We start from the raw sequence: 21,394 nt of genomic DNA on the forward strand, positions 1-21,394 counted from the left end.
CAGTGGTCTCTACTGAAATTTCCTAAAAGCACAAGCTCGGAGAAAAGTATCTGTTGACATTTGTGCATATTTATAATGTGAGAATAAGGAGCAACGTGGAGTTAAACCGGCCTAGACAATCATGAGCTCAAAGCAAGCAAGACTTGTACCTGTACCACATACTAGAGAGTTGCACAGGACTGAAATTTCAACTGTCCCCAACGGAACCTGACCCATCCCCGCTGGCATCTCCTTCGTCCCGCTGTTACCCATAATAAAAAAAGAAGTAACTGTGTCAGGGGGCGGAGCTGGAGATCACATTCACCAATCACCGGTCACCACATGTTGTCAAGTGCAACCCCCTGGTTAGCAAGGAGATGGTGGCCTTGGCATAAAGAAAAGATGGTACACCGTTAAAAGCGTGGCGGACAAAGCCGAGCCGACAAGCACGTGCCGACAAAAATGCGCCGGACATATGCGCCTCGCCGGTTCACCCTATTTAAAGCCTTATCTTTTACGCTCTGAGGGGGGGGGGGGTGGGAAAACCCCTGACTACACTTAGAAGTGCTGGCACTCCCGTTGGGGGGTTGGGGTTGGCAGGGAAACCCCCCTCCCAATACACTGAAAACTCCTGTTTTTCCCTTTTGGGGAGTTTTCAGTGTAGCATGTGTGTGTTTGTGTGTGGGGTGTGTGTGTGTGGGGGGGGGGGGGTTTCCCCCACACCTCCCCCAATGGGAGCGCCAGCCTGTAGTCGGGGGAGGGTTTCCTACCCACAAACCCCAGAGCGTAAAAGATAAGGTTTTAAATAGGGTGAACTGGCAACACATATATATCCGGCGCGTTTTTGTCGGCGCATATATGTTGGCGTGTGCTTGTCAGTGTGGCTTTGTCCGCCATGCTTTTGACATGTCACCGAAAAGATAGGTAGGCTGGCCTGGCACTACACTTCCACGGGAACCCCAAAGGACCTGTCTCCATCCCCTCAGGATTCCCGTGAACCTGGCAGGGATCCCTGCAGGATTCCCACTAGCCCTATTCCAGTGCAGCTCTCTACCACATACACGCACTAGGCCCTGTTGACCTACAGCTGGGCACAAGAAATGTACCGAAGGGAAAAAGGTTGTACCTGCTAGCAGAGCATGGATATTGAGTCCCCTGTCTTGGTCCTCTGGGCTGCACACATCCATCATATAGGCATGGCTGGGGTTATCGGCTGAATCTGCACTGAAATCCATTAAGACAACCCCACAGATGGTGAGAACAATCCCCCATTTATGGTCACTCACTGTGTCAGCCATGGATAGTCCAATGTCTCTGCCATTCAGCAAAAGCGACAGTCCAAATAACGCTCCTAGAACCAAGGGTGGTTTAAGCACAGGGAAAATATTAGCAAGTACAAGGCATCAGTGTAAACTCGGCAGTCTTAGACTGGGCCAGGGGTGGGCAATTCCGGTCCTCGAGAGCCGGAGCCAGGTCAGGTTTTCAGGATATCCACAATGAATACGTGCGAGATGGATCTGCAGGCGCTGCCTCCTTGAGATGGAAATCCATCTCGTGCATATTTATTGTGGAAGATCCTGAAAACCTGACCTGCCTGTGGCTCGTATTGTCTATCCCTAGACTAACAGAATCAAGCAGAGAGGCCTAATTAGCAGTGTTTAGTTGGAATATAACTAGTGAACATAAATATACCTAAAACATCTGGATATTGTGAAATAAAGTATATCTCAATTATAAATTGTGAGCCCACCGGGACAGACGGAAAAATGCTTGAGTATCTTAATAAATTCATGTAAACCGTTCTGAGCTCCCTGGGGAGAGAACAGTACAGAAAATTGAATGAATAAATAATGTGAAAGGTTTCAGCCTTTGATAACCAGAGCTGGTATTGTGACATCACAATGCTTCATTCCACTAATAAGGGCCAACCTCCTCAGTGATGTCACAATGGCTTGATTGTCCTATACTTGGCTCACTTTTATTACATTTTGATTTCTAGAGTGATGCAGTGGTTAAAGCTACAGCCTCAGCACCCTGGGGTTGTGGGTTCAAATCCACACTGCTCCTTGTGACCCTGGGCAAGTCACTTAATCCCCCCCTTTGCCCCAGCTACATTAGATAGATTGAGAGTCCGCCAGGACAGACAGAGAAAAATGCTTGAGTACCTGAATAAATTCATGTAAACAGTATAGAAAATTAAATAAATAAATAAATTAGTTAGCCAAAGTAGAGATTTTGGTACCATTCCAGGCCTACTTAACTCACACAGAAATATCACAAACAAACCATTTTCTAGGTCAGTATTATAAGAACTCATCTCTGGAACTGTTCAGGGAAAGGTAGGAAAACAGAACAATCCATCAGCAACTGTTCAAATTCTGACTTTTTCTTACTTTTATAGCTTTTTATTTACACTGTTGGACATTTGTCTGTAGCTTGTTCTGACTACATTCAGATAACTCGGACTTTATTTGCAATCAGAACGAAGATCTTCCTCGGTGGCTTTTATCAGTGTAGCTTCCTGACCCTATTTCAGTGGTCTCCAACTCCAACCCTTTGCAGGGCCACATTTTGGATTTGGAGGTCCTTGGAGGGCCTCAGAAAAAAAATGGTTGATATCTTATTAAAGAAATGACAATTTTGCATGAGGTAAATCTCTTTATAAATCTTTCCTTTTGGCCAAGTCTTACTAATAATATTGTCATTTATAGCTAAAGAGACATATGATCAAGAAACTGTTTTATTTGACTTTTGTGATTAGGATAAACATACCGAGGGCCTCAAAAGAGTATCTGGCGGGCCGTGAGTTTGAGACCATGCCCTATTGATATAATTAATGTTACACTTATCTGATACAAATTTAAGCATGCGGGATGAAATAATTGACTCACTCTGGAATACAATTGAACCATGAATAAGAAAAAAAAAAATGCAGACTAGGGAGTAGCATGGGGACAGATATTTCACCCTTAAGCTGCCCATCCCCGCTGGAATCTAACCCGTCCCAATTGGAATCGCCTCCATCCCCTCCTGTACACGTAAAAAAAAGAAGTAACTGCATCAGGGAGCAGGGCTGGAGGTCACACTCGCCAATCACCGGTCGCCACACACCTGGTGATTGGCTAGCGCAGTGGTTCCCAACCCTGTCCTGGAGGACCACCAGGCCATTCGGGGTTTCAAGCTAGCCCTAATGAATATGCATGAGAGAGATTTGCATATAATGGAAGTGACAGGCATGCAAATCTGCTCCATGCATATTCATTAGGGCTAGCCTGAAAACCCGATTGGCCTGGTGGTCCTCCAGGACAGGGTTGGGAACCACTGGGCTAGTGTAACTTCCCTTTCCTGCCCCTTGATCAGCGAGGAGGCCGTGGCACAAAGAAAGGATAGGTTGGCTGGCCTGGTACACTTCCATTGGAACCCTCCAGGTCCTGTGTCTATCCCTGTGGGATTCCTGCTAACCTCGTCCAGCTCTCTAACACAGACCCCACTGACTTTAAAGGATTATGAAAGTTTAAAATATTATTTAGAATATATTTCATTTTCATAGTACTGTGTAAGTAATGCACCTAGAAGGAATATTGCGCCCCAAAGGCTGTGTTCTGTAGATTTATATGCATTACCAGTGGTGTACCGAAGGGATTGATTCCTAACTATATCCAGATGATCAGGAAAAGTGGTGGATTACAGCCTCGGATCGCTTATGAGGGAACATTCCGCAGAGACAGGCTGGCAGCCCAGCCTCAAGCTTCAACACCTGGAGGGACTCAGAGATCAAATCCACCAGATTCCCAAGCTGTCTACATACAGTAGGTTTCCCCCCTCCCCCCCCCCCCCCCGATCTGGAGCTCCACCCGGATCTTGGTCCTAGAGACCTGCGAGGGCCACAACAGCTCTTGCAGGAGTGGTGCCCACCCGTGTAAGCAGAGGCATTGTCATGGACATACAGGTCAACCACGGGCGTGGCCAGCATAAAAGGTTTTATGCAAGCAGTATTGTGGAAGGGCAACCTGGAAAAGTTTGCCTCTTAACAGATCGTACCAAAATTTCCCAAAGAAACCCCAGATAGTGTGGATAAGATGAAGAGGGATCTAGTGAAGCTTGAAACAGTGGGCTAGAATTTGGCAGCTAAGTTTTAGAGGGGTTACAGTTAAGACGTGTTAGTCCCAGGTATTAATAACTCGGTCGCCTGGCGTAAAAAGAGACCTGTGGTAAAATAGCTGGAGTTACTGGTAAAATACCCAAATCTTAACAGTAGTCCACATAGAAAATTACCCCACTTAGGGCTAAATTGCCACATGCGCTAGACCTTAACGCCAGCATTGAGCGGGCGCTATTCTAGAAGCATACCGCGCGGTAATTTTGTGCTAGCCCTTAGCGAGAAGAGTTTCAGTCTCTGTTAACCAGAGCGGTTATTGTGATGTCACAATGCCTCATTCCACCAATGCTGAAGAGCCAACCTCCTCAGTGATGTCACAAATGGCTTGATTGTTCCTACACTTGGCTCATTTTTATTCCGAGTTCCAAGTTTATGAAAACTTTCTATCCCGCGCATTATGGTTAGATTTTCTAGGCGGCTTACAATTCTAAAATTTAAAATAGAGTGGAAAAGTGTCTTAATCAAAATTGAACAGTGAGGGCAAACAGCAGAAATACAACAATTTAAGGAAGAAAATGGGGACAGGGGAAAAAAACATAAGGCGAGGTGCTAGTTTATCAGTTTCCCCGAAATGCATCTTCAAGCCAATTTTAAATTGTCCCCGATTAGTTTGCCCAAGGCCTTAATTTACTTTTACTCCATAGGCTAATAGGATTACTTAAATATTATTCTGTTACACAGCACTGTACACGTGCTTCTGTAGGATCCGTAGGCTCAGTTTTAGCTTGTGCGTCTTGCAGGCCATTACCATCTTCTGAGACCTACCTAGTGCTAGGACCATAATAAATGGCCTTCTCCTCCCGTATCTTGAGGTGCATCTGTCACTCCAAGCTCCTAAAAATGGTTGGAGCATGAATCCTAAAACAAGAAAGGATGCCATCTGAGAAATTTGAGAAAAGAAATCTGAGAAAAGAACACTTATGCATACGAAAGACAAAGCCAAGGGAGCACTTTGGGACATGGGAGTGTATCTAGTGTTTGAAAGCACTTTGGGCTTGATTCTATAAGAGGTGCCCAGATTAGAACCACTAGGCAACTATGTTGACGATGCCTACAATGCCTCACTTAAATCTATAAATTAGGCCATATAAAACCTAGCCTTATATATTGGCATCTACCACTGGGATGCCTATGTCTGCTTAGGCACCGCTAGGCGTGATTCTAGAAAGGATGCCTAGCGGTTGAATGACAACCACGCCAACTGGCACCTAGAAATTAGGCATGGTAGGTGCCATTTATTGAATGAGGCCCTTCCCGCTTAGTGACTTCCACTATCACGAATTTAAGGACCCGGGGATACTGCTATGCTGATCCTCGCTATAACCCAATCCGGGCATCAAACTCATGAGCTAACTCAAAGGAGGGGCTTTAGGAATCTGGGCAAATCAGAGCCTTAGGCCCCTCCCCAGTGCATCCCAGAATGCAGCGGGAAGGGGAAGGCCAACCATTTTGGAGCTGCTGGACAGAGGGTGTATGCATCCCTCTGACCGGACTTTCATCTTGAAAGGTACGGGGGGTGTTTGGGGGCTGGGGGTGTCACCAGGTGGGAGGGGCTAGGGCAGTTCTGGATTGGTGGCAGCAGGAGGGAGCGGGCATCCCTCCTGCTGGGAGATTATTCAAAGGAGGGGGGCATAGGTGGTTCTGGCAGGAGGTAGTGGGCATCCCTTCTGCCATAGGATTTCTCAGGGGGGGATGTCAGTGGTTTTGGCAGGAGGGAGTGGATATCCTCCTGCTGGGGGGATTTCTCGGGGGTATATTGGGGGTTCTGGCAGGAGGGAGTGAGCATCCCTCCTGCTGGCCAACTTTGCAGGTGGAAGGAGGTTCCCTGCCACAGCCGCTCAGCTGATTTTGGCAGGTACGTTCCCTTGCCTTGATCAGCTCAGTGGCCGTGTCTTTTTGAAATGAAGGCCAGCATGTTCACTAGTGCACAATATAAAAAATAAGAGCATAGAAAGCTTTTGGCTAGAAGCAAAATTCTAGTTGCTCAATTTGAAATTAGCATGCAGGTGGAGAGATTTAATTACCTAATATTGGGCTGATGAACCAAACCATGCTATAGAGTTCATCGGGCAACCCCATTTGCAGGAGCACCGGTGTGACATAGGCAGTCTCCATGGCGTAGCTGAACTCAATGCCAAACAGAATGCATCCATTGAATAGAAGTTCTAGGAAGGATCTCCTAGGGCGAAGGTCCCCAAAATCAATGAGCTCTATGGGGCAAGGGGTGTTGGGGGGAGGAGGGGGAGAAGGCCGAATAAGTTTTCTCCTCCTCGGGTGTCTCTTGAAGTTGTTTGCCCGGTGGCTGATGTGGCCGGTGACCGTGCTAGAATAGCCACAGGACTGCAGTCTCCAGAACTCCTGAGCAGCCAGATTGGAAAAGAGGGCATCGGGGGATGGGGTGACGGCAGCTGAAGATATCATCATAACATATGGAGTTTCTTCCTGGAAGAGAAAGAGAAATGAAGAATTCAACACCATCCTATGGTTTCTTTTCAACACCATTCTTCTGTATCAGGGGTGGGCAACAATTGTACGCAGAGGACTGCCCGAATGTCAGTACTTTCCCTAGTACACTGCAACATTAACTAATAATGCTTCTATGGAGGAAGTGGTGGAGACAGAGACTGTGTCTGAATTCAACAAGGGGTGGGATATCTTAGAGAGAGAGAGAGAGAGAGGAAGTGATAATGGTTACTGCGGATGGGCAGACTGGATGGGCCATTTGGTTTTTATCTGCCATGCTTCATTGTTTCTATAACCATAACGTTCTATGACATCACAATGCAGGTGTGAAGAGCCTTAGCCAATAGGGAGAGGAGGAGATAGTGAATGCTGCAGATGGGCAAACTGGATGGGCCATTTGGCCTTTATCTGCCATGTTTCATTGATTCTATAACCATAACGTTCTATGACATCACAATGCAGGTGTGAAGAGCCTTAGCCAATAGGGAGAGGAGGAGATAGTAGATGCTGCGGATGGGCCATTTGGCCTTTATCTGCCATCATGTTTCTACGTTTCTATAAAATTGCAAACAGAAATACATAAAGCTCCATAGGTCTTCTGTGATAAATAAATACGTAACAATTTAACTAAAACTGATGCTAAAGTGCTAGCCTGACAAAAGCTAGAATTTTTTTAGCCTCAAAGAGTATTTTAAATGACGAACAATTGTCTTTAAATGGGTTTAATTATCCCATCACTTCCACTAACAAAATTTTAGATCGGAACTTCTCAACGTCATATCAAGTGAACCTCGTGGTTTGAAAAAGGTTTGTGAAGTTATGGAAGCTGAGTTCATTACGTTCTTATTTTGACTTTTATTTTTATCAGTTATTAGTAGAATCTCTTGTTTTAGGCTTTTTAGATTAGTGCAGTGCTGTGTATTTATCAGGCTCTCGGGAAAACTTTCAGACACTGCAGAAAATCCAAAATACTGCAGTATGCTTGATATTCAATTTTTTCAAAAATATGGCCATCTATATTTATACTAGGAAAAGCTTCATTGGCTTCCAGTTCAAGCTAGGGTTGCATTTTATTACAAATCCACGTTTGGGTTAGTCCCTGCTTATTTTTACGATCATTTTTCCTTTCCTTTATCAAATCGTTCTTAAGGAATGTAAGTCTCTTTATAGAGGACATGTCCAGGCATCCAGATGGCTTTTCAAAACCTGGCACTTTGTCCAGGAGTAAAATCTGGTAACCCTACCTGGGACCTTTTTGTGTGAGGTCCACCGAAGTGCCCCCCTACTCCACTGCTGTGTTGGGATGTTTGGGGGCCAGGCTACTGCTGGCCTCCTCATCCTAATGGCTTGTTTTGGGGCATTTTTTCCTTGGACTATTTTTTGTTTTGTTTTGAAAATGGTCCTAAAAGATAGACACATCCCTCCCCCCCCCCCCCCCCCCCCACACACACACGATATTCAGACCATGGGAGATCGCTGGCCTTATCCTGAAGTCCACAGCAATACTGCTTTGGATTTCTGGCCTATTTTTGGCCGGCTAAGACATAGCTGGCTAGACCAATATTCAGCGGCTAGCCAGCTAACTCTTAACAACCAAAGACTGAGCAATCTTTTAGGTAGCTCCGTCAGGCTGCTGAACTTAGCTGATGAGTCAGTAAATATTCCTGGTGACAGGCTATGTCATGCAACATAGCCGGTTACCAGCTAATCCACCAGGCTGGATATTCAGTGGGAGATAGCCACCAATTTCGGCAAGAAAATATGGTACCTGCTTACAAAGCCCCTCCACCAACTCATGGTGACATGCACAGTGAGGAATACTCTATTATAAACATACTTTGTAAGTTTGGAAGGAAGCAAACGGTTCCTGCACCGCTCGTATCATTATGCATTTATCCAAAGGCAAATAGACCGCAATAGCAGATAATCAGAACAAAAAATAAAATAAAATAACCCCCCCTCAAAAAAATAAAAGACTATTGTCCCAAATATCTATACACTTTTCAGACAAAACTGTGCGTGCATCTCTGATACACAGATACTGTATGCTCTCATGCTAATTGTTTTTCAGAGTAAATTATACTGTATTTATCGTTACATCACTGCAAAAATCCATCCTGCGTCAGTGTCAGCTCTATAAATACTGGAGAATGACTAATTAGAAAACAGGCTACTAGCCATGCTTTTAAAATAATGGCATGAGTTGCAAGTGGCAGATTGCCCAATCGTGATGCCAGGTAACCAGAATTCAGTGTCCTCTTAGCTTGGGCAATTAATCTGTTTTCCCTGCATTAAGATCCAGGAGTAAATCTTCGACTGTCCTATTACCAGACCTGATACTAAAACATTAGAAAGGCATTTGCGTTTTATGAGAGAGAGGGAAAAAAAACAACAAAAAAATCAATTGTGGACCAGGCTATAATAATCTGCAGCACTGAGTCATCAAGTTTTCTTAGGCCACTTTTAACACCTGCAGAACAGTGGAAGGAGATCAGTTTTTATGTTTCTTTGTAGAGAAAATTACTGGTAAATGTAGGTTCTCCGAAAAAAAACCTCTCTCCCCCCTCCATAAAAAGTACCAAGCAGCCTGGTGGGAGAGTGTGGTGCAGTGGTTAAAGCTATAGCCTCAGCCATCTGTGGTTGTAGGTAGAGAATGACACAGGGGCAAATTTTTCCCTGCCCCTGCCGGAACTCATTTTCCTGTTCTATCCCGGCAAGTTCTTTTACTGTCCCTGCCCCATTCCTGCAAGTTCTGACCTCATCTGCACACTTTAAAATCTTAAGTTTTTGAAATTTGTACGGTTAAGGCTAAGGGATGGGACAGGGACAGGGACAAAACTTGCAGGGACAGGATAGAGAAATTGAGTTCCTGCAATGATGGGGAAAATTTGTCCCTGTGTCATTCTCTAGTTGTGGGTTCAAACCCACGCTGCTCCGTGTGACCTTGGGCAAATCACTTAATCCCCCCATTGCCCAAGGTACATTAGATAGATTGTGAGCCCACCAGGACAGACATGGAAAAATGCTTGAGTACCTGAATAAAATCATGTAAACTGTTCTAAGTTCCCCTGGGAGAACAGTATAGAAAGTTGAATAAATAAATAGTGTGAAAAGTTTCAGCCTCTGATAACCAGAGCTGGGATTGTGACATCATAATGCCTCATTCCACCAATAAGAGCCAACCTCTTCAGTGATGTCACAATGGCTTGACTGCCCTTTAGTTGGCTCACTTTTACTACAATCAGATATTATCTGATTAATTATTTCTGGACTCTTGACGAAGGCTTTTGCCGAAACACAGCCTGTGTTGAGCCCCTTTTTTGAAGTTTCAGAATAAAAGAGCTGTCATCTACATCCCATGTTCGTTTCCCATTGTACGAGGGGCCGCTGAAAAGTTCTCAGTCCAACCAACAAAGTTGGAGCAGTCTCTATTGAGAGCTAAACACTTAGACCCAGATTCCCTGAACAACAATGTTTTTTTAGGCGTCGGCAGGCACTCCGTTTTTAACTGAGTTTCAAGGTGTCTAAAAAATCGGCACTGGAATCACGCCTTTGTAGGCGCTGCAGGCCACCTAAAGCCCTGGCCTACATTTCCAGTACCTATCTTTGACGGAGGCACAATTTTATACTTAGTGTCGTCATGTGATTCCGGAATCCCAAAGAGTAACAAAAGATTCCGGAACCCCAAAGAGTAACTAAAGATTCCGGAACCCCAAAGAGTAGCAACATTCCATTCAGAATCCTAAAGCATAGCAAGATTCCGGAACCCCAAAGAGTAACTAAAGATTCCGGAACCCCAAAGAGTAGCAGCATTCCATGCTACCGATCCAGGGCAAGCAGCGGCTTCCCCCATGTCTTTCTCAATAACAGACCATGGACCTTTCCTCCAGGAACTCGCCCAAACCCTTCTTAAAACAAGCTACGTTATCAACTCTTACCACAACCGTTGGCAAATGGGTTCCAGAGCTTAACTATTCGGTGTCAGGTCAAAAGCGCGCCAGGACAAAGGCGCAAGCAGACAACTGAGCGCAGCGCGGAGGTGCGCGCCGAAGAAAAAGACTGTTTTTAGGGGCTACGACGGGGTGTGTGTGAAAAAAAAATCTCCTCTCCACTAGTGATAAAGGGTGCCAAAATCCCAGATGGATATTTCAGTGCCATGGACCCCAGTTGACCTCGTTTTCTTCCTTCCCATCTCTGTGCTTATCACGTGCTTTCTTAAATTCTATTACTGCATTTGAAGAGAGACATCGACAGTGATGGCTCCCCAGACTGCAGATGGTATCAGTGATGGTAATAATGGGAAAAGCACAGGCGGCCAGTTCAATATTTGCAAACCAAAATTTTCTTGAGTGCTAGCCTTGACCTTGAAGTCTTTTTTTTCCCCAAACATCAGAGAGTTAACCCTTTCAATCCAGACGTTCAAGGCAAACCAGGACCATCAAGCTGTCATTTGAAAGCTGCAAAGCGTGGCCTAGCATTAGCACTGGGTGTGTAGTACAACCATCAGTGCCATTTAACTGATCAATAACAGAGCAAAAATATCCACGGGAAATTCTTCAGCTCAGCACTAAAGCTGACTAGCCATGCATATAATTTCCAGGCAATAGTAGAACGAACCCAGAAAGGGTAGGGGGTTACGTATCAAATGGTAACCCCCGCCCCCCAATTGTTCTTAAGGAAAGCAAAAAAGCTTTTAAAAAAAGGCAGGTCCATCTGTAAAACCCTCTGCAGTCATGGTTTTGGGTTTTTATTATTATTATTATTCCTACTCAAAATGCAGCTGGAACTTTGCAGTTAGAAAGAAACAGCAAACAACCACCCAAAAATTCCCTGTACACATTCCTTGTTTAGTGCCTAATGTAGGCAAATGATCAATCTGCCTAATTATATTTGCAATTTCTTGACAGACCCTAAAACATTCATTCAAGGAGGAGTACGAATAACTATTTCTCGTAGCAGTCACTTATTTATAAACTTGGCAATAGAAAAGGCTCTGCCTTCCCGTTTTCCCTCCGACCCTTCCTTCTGAGAAGGGCATAAATTATTATTTTTTAATTTATTGATAAGGAGGGACTAAACACAGGATCCCCTGCAGCTGGCTGCATAAAGCCACGCCACCGTCACACCGGGCTTTGCCCCTCTGCCGAGTCTGTCTCAGTGCCCACCAAACCAGCTTTTGGATGCCTCTCTGAGGAAGAACCCCGTTCAGGCACAAAGTGGTGCCATTATCGCCTGCCCAGTAATCGCCCCGTACATCTGGATGGCATCCAGCCCTCCCTGCAGAGAGGGCATTTCGCCTGAGGGAAGCCCAGCTCTTCTGCAGAACAGCAGATCGGTTTACCTGGGATTAGCGACGGAGATTCATCCTTTTTTTTCCAGAGGCAGATGGTAGGGGGGGAGTCCCAACCTGCCCCTTATCCTGGGGATGGATCCTCCCTCTTCGGAGAAAAGGATCTCTCCTGCTGAATGGAGGGTGGGGGCAATGACATCAGCAGTTTCCTTCCCTCCCTCCCCCCCCCCCAGCTCTGTGTCTGCAGACAGCATCGGCAGGTTTTAATGGCTGTGCCACTTAAAGGGGCAGGTGCAAGATATAACAGCTCAGCCTACAGAGGAACAGTACACGGGGCCACTTCTCAGGTTTATGGCGGCCAACTGTCCACGAAACGAAACGAACACTTTCTTTGCATTTATATATCTATAATGTATTAACTGAGTTGAGATAACATTCGTTGTAAGATTATTGTTATGTATATTTTATTTTTAAAACTCAATAAAAATTATTGAACTTAAAAGAAAATTGAATAAATAAATAGTGTGAAAAGCTTCAGCCTCTGATAACCAGAGCTGGAATTGTGACATCATAATGCCTCATTCCACCAATAAGAGCCAACCTCCTCAGTGATGTCACAGTGGCTTGATTGTTCTTTACTTGGCTCACTTTTACCACATTTTGATTTCTAGAGTGGTGCAATGTAGAGAATGACTTGGGGACAAATTTGTCCCCATCCCCGCAATTTTTTTTGCTGCCTCTGTCCCTGCCCATTCCTGTAGGCTCTGGCTTAACCGCACAAGCCAGGAACACTTATGATTTTAAAGTGTTTGAGGTTTATGCAAATGAGGACATAGCTTGCAGGAATGGGGCAGGGACAGAAAAAGAACTCGCGGGGACGGGATGTGAAAATGAGTCCCAATGGGGAAAAATTAGTCCCTGTGCCATTCTCTATTCTAAACTTAGAGACTCTTGAACTAAAGTGTGTTAAAGCAATTAGGGTCTGATGCTATATAAACAATTGATGCCAACTAGTGCAACACTTAGCACTAGAAAAGGTATGCATAACTTATTGAATCATATTTAGCCTCGGTTGTGGTCATAACTAGGGTTACCAGACAGTGGTGTACCAAGGGCGGGGTAGACCATCCCAGGTGCACGCCCTAGGGGAGTGCACAGCCGGCTGGGTCCAGAGCCTCCTGGGACCTGCACTTCAGCACGGCTGCCGGTCCACCCCCACAGCCAAGAAAAAGGCGAAGAAGCCGGCGGAAGTTGCGAAAGTATCCTTTAAGGGACACCCTCCCGATCTGGCTCTATCCCACCCCCTTCATGTCGCCACTGGACAGCATTGTCAGCCATTGGTCGACCTTGCCTGGGTGCTGAGCCAGATAGGGAGGGTGTTCCTTAAAGGACGCTTTCTCCGCTCCCACCGGCTTCTTAGCCTTTTTCGAACCGTAGCAGTGGTGTACCATGGGCGGGGGAGGGGGGGATCGAAAAATGATGGGCCGGGGGGGTGTAAAAAATGATGGGCCCCGGGTGTCACATACCCTAGGTACGCCACTGTTACCAGATTTCCACTTTAAAAAAAGTACGCAGTTCCGCCTATTCTGCCGCAGCCCTGCCCCGTTCCACCACTAGTCCCACCCCCACATGAACCTTGTGTCTCTTTCCCCGAGCTCCGGGTTGCATCGAGAAGTTTCAGTTATATTAAAATTTGATATGATCACCTATTCCTAGGTTTCTAGGCAAATTCCAAAAATAAAAGTTATACAGTGTTTAAAATGCATACACTTAATTTGGGGTTTGACGCACCAGACACACAGGGAAAGGAGGGGGAGGAACTACATATGCTAAAAGAAAATAAAACAATCAAGGTAAGACCGAAAGGGAGAGTTTGGTTACGAAGAACTAAGAATGGCGTTATGAATCCTAAGGAGATTAATGCTCCGGTGTAAAACTGAGAGGAATTAAAGATGACCTAGGCTCTCTTTTACTAATTCAATTAGCGAGCACTAATGGATTAGCTCACCTTAGTATAAAAGGGGGTTAATGTCTCATGGGGAGATGTGATCAGATAAAAAATTACAACGAGAAGGCATCTTTGAAGAGATGGCTTTTTAGTTTCCCTTTGAAATGCTCTAGCACAGGGGTGTCCAACCTGTGGCCCGAGGGCCGCATGCGGCCCAGTGAAGTATTTTGTGCAGCCCCGGCCGAGGGCGATGCAGTGTTTTCCTCCGCTGCCCCTGGGTGTTTACCGTCTTGCCGGCTCCCTCCTCTGTCTTGCTGCAGGGTTTGTGCGGCCCCAGAAACGTTTTTTTCGGCCAATGCGGCCCAGGGAAGCCAAAAGGTTGGACACCCGTGCTCTAGCATTTGTTTTTCTCTTAATTCGAGTGGCAGAGCATTCCACAAGTGAAGGCCTAAAGATTTCCAATCATCTAATACTGATAATTTTTAGAGAGGGAATAGTTAATAATAATAATTTTATTCTTATATACCGCCATCCCGAAAAAGTTCTAGGCGGTTCACAACAAAGTGAGCTAATACATGGGATACAGCTAAAATACAAATTAGAATAATGGACTTAAAAACAGATAAAGACAGAAAGCATTTACAATATAATGCAGAAAATACCGGCACGGCAGGGAAAGAAGTAATACATAGAACAGATCAAATACATCAAGTTGAATCTAAGGAACTTGATTGAAAAAATGAAGCAGAATGCATTAAGATACCAGTCTATCAAGATTCCAGAATCCCAGAGAGTAACAAGATTCTAGAATCCCAAAGAGTAGCAACATTCCATACAGAATCTCAAAGAATAGCAAGATTCCGGAATCCCAGAGAGTAACAAGATTCTAGAATCCCAAAGAGTAGCAACATTCCATACAGAATCTCAAAGAATAATAATAATTTTATTCTTATATACCGCCATCCCGAAAAAGTTCTAGGCGGTTCAGAACAAGGTGAGCTAATACATGGGATACAGATAAAATACAAATCAGAATAATGGACTTAAAAACAGATAAAGACAGAGAGCATTTACAGTTGCTGAATGGCTCGGGTGCCGGCGGAAGAAAGCTCTTCCAGAGATGCAAAATGATGTCCACGCATAGGTTGTTTCAGCTTTGGAAAAAGGTCAAAGTCTGGACTGTAGGGAGTATGAGGTAACATCTCCCAGCCGTATTTGCGTAGTTTTTCAATGACGAGTGAAGACCTTCATCTTCCCCACGATCAAAAAAATTTCGACGAGCTCAATCAAAAGTTAAACAAATGATGATTTTTGCTTATGATGATGAAGGCATCATCATCACAGACAAAGTTCCATGTGGAAGAAATGTCACAGAAGTCTATTATCGTGATTTCTTTTGCAAAAAATGCGCAGAAAAATGCACAAAACCCAACCTCAGTTGCTCTTGGCTGGGCCACTCATTCTTCACGACAAGGCTTGCCCGCACATGGGGAATGTCATCATTGAAAAACTACGCAAATACGGCTGGGAGGCGTTACCTCATGCTCCCTACAGTCCAGACATGAGTCCACCAGACTTCGACCTTTTTCCAAAGTTGAAACAACCTATGCGTGGACATCGTTTTGCATCTCTGGAAGAGCTTTCTTCCGCCGGTACCCGAGCCATTCGGCAACTGAACAAAAACGGTGTCTGGGATGGAATAATAAAACTTCCCGGATGTAGGGACTCGGTCATTGCAAAGCAGGGAGACTATATTGAAGGATTGTAAAGAAATACTTGGAAACCCCCCCCCCAAAACAAAACATGTAAATAAAAAAAAAATAGTGGGCATTATTTATGAAATGACCCTCATAGAACAGTCACTACAATCCCGCAGCGTCAGAGAGAGAAGAACCATCGGCTCGGTTGTGATGATGTGATGTGTGTATACTGTATACAGTCAAACCTTGGTTTGCGAGCCCAATTCGTTCCAGAAGCATGCTTGTAATCCAAAGCACTTGTATATCAAAGCTAATTTCCCCATTGGAAATAATGGAAACTCAGACGATTCGTTTCACAACCCAAAAACTTTAATACAAAATACTATACGTACTTGTATTGCAAGACCTCGCTCGTTTAGAACAGTCACTACACTCTCGTAGCGTCAGAGGGAGAAGAACCATCGGCTCAGTTGTGATGATGTGGCGCGTGTATACTGTATGTACTCGTATTGCAAGACCTCGCTCGTTTAGAACAGTCACTACACTCCCGGAGCGTCAGAGAGAGAAGAACCATCGGCTCAGTCGTGATGATGTGACGCGTGTATACTGGATGTACTCGTATTGCAAGACCTTGCTTGTATATCAAGTTAAAATTTAATCAAATGTTTTGCTTGTCTTGCTAAACACTTGCAAACCAAGGTTTTACTGTATTTGTAAACAGTCATCTTATTCAATATGTTACAATTTATGTGAATTGTAGCTTTACGTGCCTGGACTAGTGTAACTTTAGCAACTTGTTAACAGCTAACACTGCCAGGAGTCAACAGTGGACACATGGTTTAGAAAAGTGTCTGTCACGGTGGGGTGCCCCAAAGAGGTTCCGGAATTTTACTTTATTTTAAAAAATTCCCTTCATGGAATAGATGACACGTGTGTCCCGTACGCAAGAGCCTGTCGATGCTAGGAGCGTCTGTGCACATAAGGATACAACCGCTAAGACAAGCGTCATTCTTTGACGTGGTTGGTCCTTGAAAACCAACAGCAAAGAATTCTGTTTTTATTTCTTTTAGCCAATAGTTATCCTAACTTGAGCAACAAAGCAAGCGAGGCTTTGCCGGGAGATAATCACACATCCCATTTGAGATCTGAGAGCTATCCGGGTGTCGGCATGGTTTTTGGAGACAGCAGATGACAGCTTTTCTGAGGAGCTTCTTCCCAGTGACTTCAGCGTTCGTTACATGTGGTGGGCTATTGGTGAAATTAATAGTGGAGTTATTTTTTGCTTATGATATGAACAAGGTAGCTTTATTTTTACTGCGTGTAAAGTGCTGCCGTTTTTTTCCTCCACTGATTGGTTGATTCCCTTAGCCACTAATGGATGGGCCTTCCGTGGGACATATTTAATCATTTTTTAAAGAATTTCGTGTGATTTCGTTTGGAGTTATTCTCTTATAATCATTCATACCACACCATAACATATAGGGCTCCTTATACTAAGGTGCACTAGCGTTTTTAGCGCACGCTAAACCCACACTACACTTCTAGAACTAATGGCAGCTCAATGCTGGCGTTAAGGTCTAGCGCACAGTAATTCAGCGCGTGCTAAAACCGCTATCGCAGCTTGGGAAAAGGAGCCCTACGTCAAACCTAATCTCTAGCAGAAAGTTCAAGTTTAAAGATGGCAAAAGTATAAAAGGCTTTTCTACTATAGAAACTAGCTCAGAAAGTTTGCTCTTTTAAGATTTAAACCAGTGAACCACCAGGCCAATCGGGGTTTCAGGATCGCCCTAATGAATATGCATGGAGCAGATTTGCATGCCTCTCACTTCCATTATATGCAAATCTCTCTCATGCATATTCATTAGGGCTAGCCTGAAAACCCGACTGGACTGGTGGTCCTCCAGGACAGGGTTGGGAACCACTGATTTAAACTGTCCTATAAAGGAGCCTACAATTCAGCTTTTATTCCTCAAATCATCAAAGCTCAGAGCAAAATAATGTCCAAGATGGGGGGGGGGGAGGGGAATAATTTTTGTTTTCTTAAAACTGAAAATAATTGTTGAGGTTTTGGGGGGTGGGATATTTGATTTGAATTAGTTTCTGACAGAATATTAAGTGATCTCAAAGTGTAAAAGGTTTTCATCTTGTATTGCACTTATTGAAAGTTTTAAAATGAATAAAGAATTTAAAAAAGAAAAGAAAGCAACGGAAGCTAAACTTGGATGTCTCAATCCATCCTCTTTTTTCTGGAGCCAGGGTAACCCTAGGCCAGGGGTAGGGAACTCCGGTCCTCGAGAGCCGTATTCCAGTCGGGTTTTCAGGGTTTCCCCAATGAATATGCATGAGATCTATTTGCATGCACTGCTTTCAATGCATATTCATTGGGGAAATCCTGAAAACCCGACTGGAATACGGCTCTCGAGGACCGGAGTGCCCTACCCCTGCCCTAGGCAGACATACTATTTTTTCTAACTTTCCAGCTCAGGCAATGGAATTTGAGGTGAATTGCCCAAGAGTTTGAGGAGCATCAGTGGGGAAAACAGGATCTGAACCCTTAGTTCCTTGGTTCTCAGCTTGCTGCTTCAATTATTAGCCTACTCCAGTGGTTCCCAACCCTGTCCTGGAGGAACACCAGGCCAATTGGGTTTTCAGGCTAGCCCTAATGAATATGCATGAAGCAAATTTGCATGCCTATCACTTCCATCATATGCAAATCTCTCTCATGCATATTCATTAGGGCTAGCCTGAAAACCCGATTGGCCTGGTGTTCCTCCAGGACAGGGTTGGGAATCACTGGCCTACTCCTTTGTTCCTGCCAATTTTAAGAGAGAAAATATTGGTGAAGCACATTTTTAATGTACCAGCCACCCTCCATTACAATTCCTATAAGCTGTGTCGTATTTACCACGCCAGGAGTCGCCACTGCAGTTTTGTAAAAGGGGCCCTAAAATGCTTAGAAAATGAACCCTATGGTGACCTGAATTTCGTTCCTGATCTTTGGAGGAGAACAATTCTTAAATTTGTCCACTAGAAGGCAAGCAAGCATCACGTAATTGCTTTCATGTTCTGGGGAGAAAAATTTGGTTTGACTGAGAGCTAATTTGGCCTTTTTTTTTTTTTAATTGGCCACTAGAGTTTAGTATAATCCGTACAATCAATGCACATGCACACATGGTTTACATAATGCATCATGCATTTGTTCAAAAGCACCTGGAATTAGATACGTAAAATACAAAATGTGCAAAGATCAGTACTGGGGCTTTTTTGTTCGATATGTTTGTGAGTAGGTTTACCAGAGGTCCAGATTAGGGAATGACACGGGAGCAAATTTGTCCCCGTCCCTGCAGGAACTCACCCTGTGAGTTTTGGCGCTGTCCCCGTCTCCCATTCCTGTAAGTTCTGCCTTAACCGCCCAAGCCTTGAACACATGCATGCATGCATGTGACATCATCGCATCACAGCCACGCATGCTCGGAGGCCCTCCCAGACATAGCCACGAGCTAAAGAGGAGGTTTGTGTGGGGGCGGGGCTGGGGTGGAACAGGGCAGAATGGGGGCGGAGCCACGTGCCCGGGTTTCTACTTTGTGAAATCTGGTAACCCTATTTCTGAGCAACATTGCTGAAGGGTTAGAAGTAGGGTTTCCTTATGGCTCCAGAAAAAGGATGACGGATTGAGACATTTGGGGGTTTTACTTCCATCGAAAGCAATGGTCTGATTCTGTAAATAGTTCCTTAGTTAGGGTTACCAGTTGTCCAGATTTCCATGGACATGTACTCCTGATTTTTACGTGGTCCTATTCAGTGGTGTAGCGAGAATGGGAGGTATCTGGAGTGGTGGTGCCTCCCCCCGCCCTCTTCTCTGCCCTTTCTCCTTTCCTACACCCACCCTGCCAAACGCATGCACCCCTTATCTTCCACCGTACTGCTTTAACTGCACCGGCGCAAGTAGCATCGCCAACCAGCTGCCTGCGCTAGCCTCGGCTCTCCTTATGACATCACTTCCTGGTCCTGTGACCAGGAAGTGACTTCAGAGGGAGGGTCAAGGCCGCAGTTTAGAGATATGGAGGAGAGGGAAGGCGCGCATGCGGTGGGGGAGGGGGGAGGGAGGAGCAGGGGCAAAGAGGAGGTGTCAGCGCCCTCACCAAGATGTCATCTGGGGCAGTCTCCCCCCCCGCCCCCCCCTTATTACGTCACTGGTCCTCTTTATGTGGTTACCTTAGCTAGTTAAGTGTTGAATATTGGCACTTAACCGGGCAAGTTTTAACTTCATACCTGGAACTCCCTCAATATAGTTGATTTTGCGTTGGGCGCTAACTAAACATTCTCAGCAGCTCTATCTGGTTAAGTGCCATTGAATATGCCTGGTTAACTCTGGCCAGAAGATTTAACCATTTAAAGCGTCATTTTCTAGTGCTCCAGTTGTTTTCAGGTCCTTTTTGGTCATGTCTATTTTGGTGCCTTGAAGCGTTGGGACACAAGAACAGTGAAAGATAAATACACAGAAGACCCACATGGGTAACCACAAGGTGCCACGATAGCAACAGCTGGTTAATTCAGAGGGGCTTCCCTCATGCCGGCGGCTATTTCAAAGCCGATTTCAACAGCTATACATTTAGCATTTCCTGAAGCCTGGCTTTGGAAATATGTGTTAGAAAGCAAATATCGGAGCTGTGCTGATAAAGAATCATTTATCAGCAGGGCTTGCGCTCCAGTGGTTCTGTTCGCTGAGCACCTCCCACCTTCCCAATCAATAAAGAATTTGCTCAAGTCAGCAAAGGTTACAGCATGCTAACAGAGAGAGCAAACATTAACTCATGGTGTTTGCGCTGGGGAACTGCAGAGAGCAAACATTAACTCATGGTGTTTGGGGAAGATTTCATGGGGACACCAGGAAATACTTCTTCACTGAAAGGGTGATTGATCGATGGAATGGTCTTCCACGCCAAGTGGTCGAGGCCAGTAACGTGCTCGACTTCAAGAGACGTTGGGACAAACAAGTGGAGCTGCTACAGAGTCATGCTAAAAAAATGGACTCATGGGAGAGGCAAATTTGCTGAGGGAGGGTTCTTGAGTGGGCAGACTTGTTGGGCCGCCGGCCCTTTTCTGCCGTCATACTCTATGTTTCTATGTAAGCTGCAGAGAGCAAATGGTGAAAAACAGCCTCCCTTCTCCTGTACCCCCTTGCCCAACACACAAATATCTGCAGAGCTTTGAGGCTCCGATTTGTGGGTAGGAAATATGGCGGTGGTCGTCGCACAGCTGGAGATTCTGGAACCAGAGCGCTGTGGCTCAGTTTCATTTATAACTTTAGAAATTGACGTCTGTTGTATCCAGCAAGGATGTTTGGGACATTTAAGCTGCATTGAAAGGAGATGTTTCTGTGGGGCACGTTTAGGTCATGGGGATCGAAAATGCATTGCAGGTGGTATTTTCAAATCTATGCCCGATATTTTCAATTTAAATAGCAAACAGGCAAAACGAAGAACACCTTGCCTTGAGATATAGACCAGTGTTCTTCAACCACCAGTCCATGGACCAATACCGGTCCACAGAAATTTCCTGCTGGTCCACAGGGCCAGCATGTGCATCAGGCCCAAAACAGTGTTCTTCAACCGCCGGTCCACGGTGCGATCGATGCGGCGTTATCTTCGAGCCAGCTCCCTCTTCCTAACTGATTCAGTGCACAAAGCCACGGACAGCGGCTCCTACGGGCATCCTGTGCCTGAACCAGAAGCCTTCTCTCTGACATTGCAACTTCAGAGGGAAGGCTTCCAGATGAGGCACGGGACGTGCAAGGTGCAATTAGTACTATTATGGGGGCGAGGTCTAAAAAGCATGTTAGAAATATGTAAATT

The 21,394-nt window shown here is 45.1% G+C and overlaps 1 protein-coding gene across 5 annotated transcripts in view; it reads right to left on the reverse strand.

The window, feature by feature from the left end:
- SLC45A1 (solute carrier family 45 member 1) overlaps window positions 1–21,394 on the reverse strand; it is a 106,961-nt gene that overhangs the window by 16,735 nt on the left and 68,832 nt on the right. For 2 of the 5 annotated variants that reach the window (XM_033921289.1, XM_033921286.1), the window contains exons 1-4: window positions 11,943–12,061; window positions 6,163–6,580; window positions 4,904–4,996; window positions 1,106–1,330 (exon numbers count right to left, since the gene is read on the reverse strand). In XM_033921289.1, the coding sequence (XP_033777180.1) occupies window positions 1,106–1,330; window positions 4,904–4,996; window positions 6,163–6,562 (718 nt within the window). In that variant the 5' untranslated portion in view covers window positions 6,563–6,580; window positions 11,943–12,061. Of the gene's footprint in view, window positions 1–1,105; window positions 1,331–4,903; window positions 4,997–6,162; window positions 6,581–11,942; window positions 12,062–21,394 lie in introns of those variants that run through there. The other 3 variants (XM_033921288.1, XM_033921287.1, XM_033921290.1) reach the window with 2 other exon arrangements.

The sequence above is a fragment of the Geotrypetes seraphini genome, chromosome 15, assembly GCF_902459505.1.
Source record: "Geotrypetes seraphini chromosome 15, aGeoSer1.1, whole genome shotgun sequence".
Taxonomy (NCBI): domain Eukaryota; kingdom Metazoa; phylum Chordata; class Amphibia; order Gymnophiona; family Dermophiidae; genus Geotrypetes; species Geotrypetes seraphini.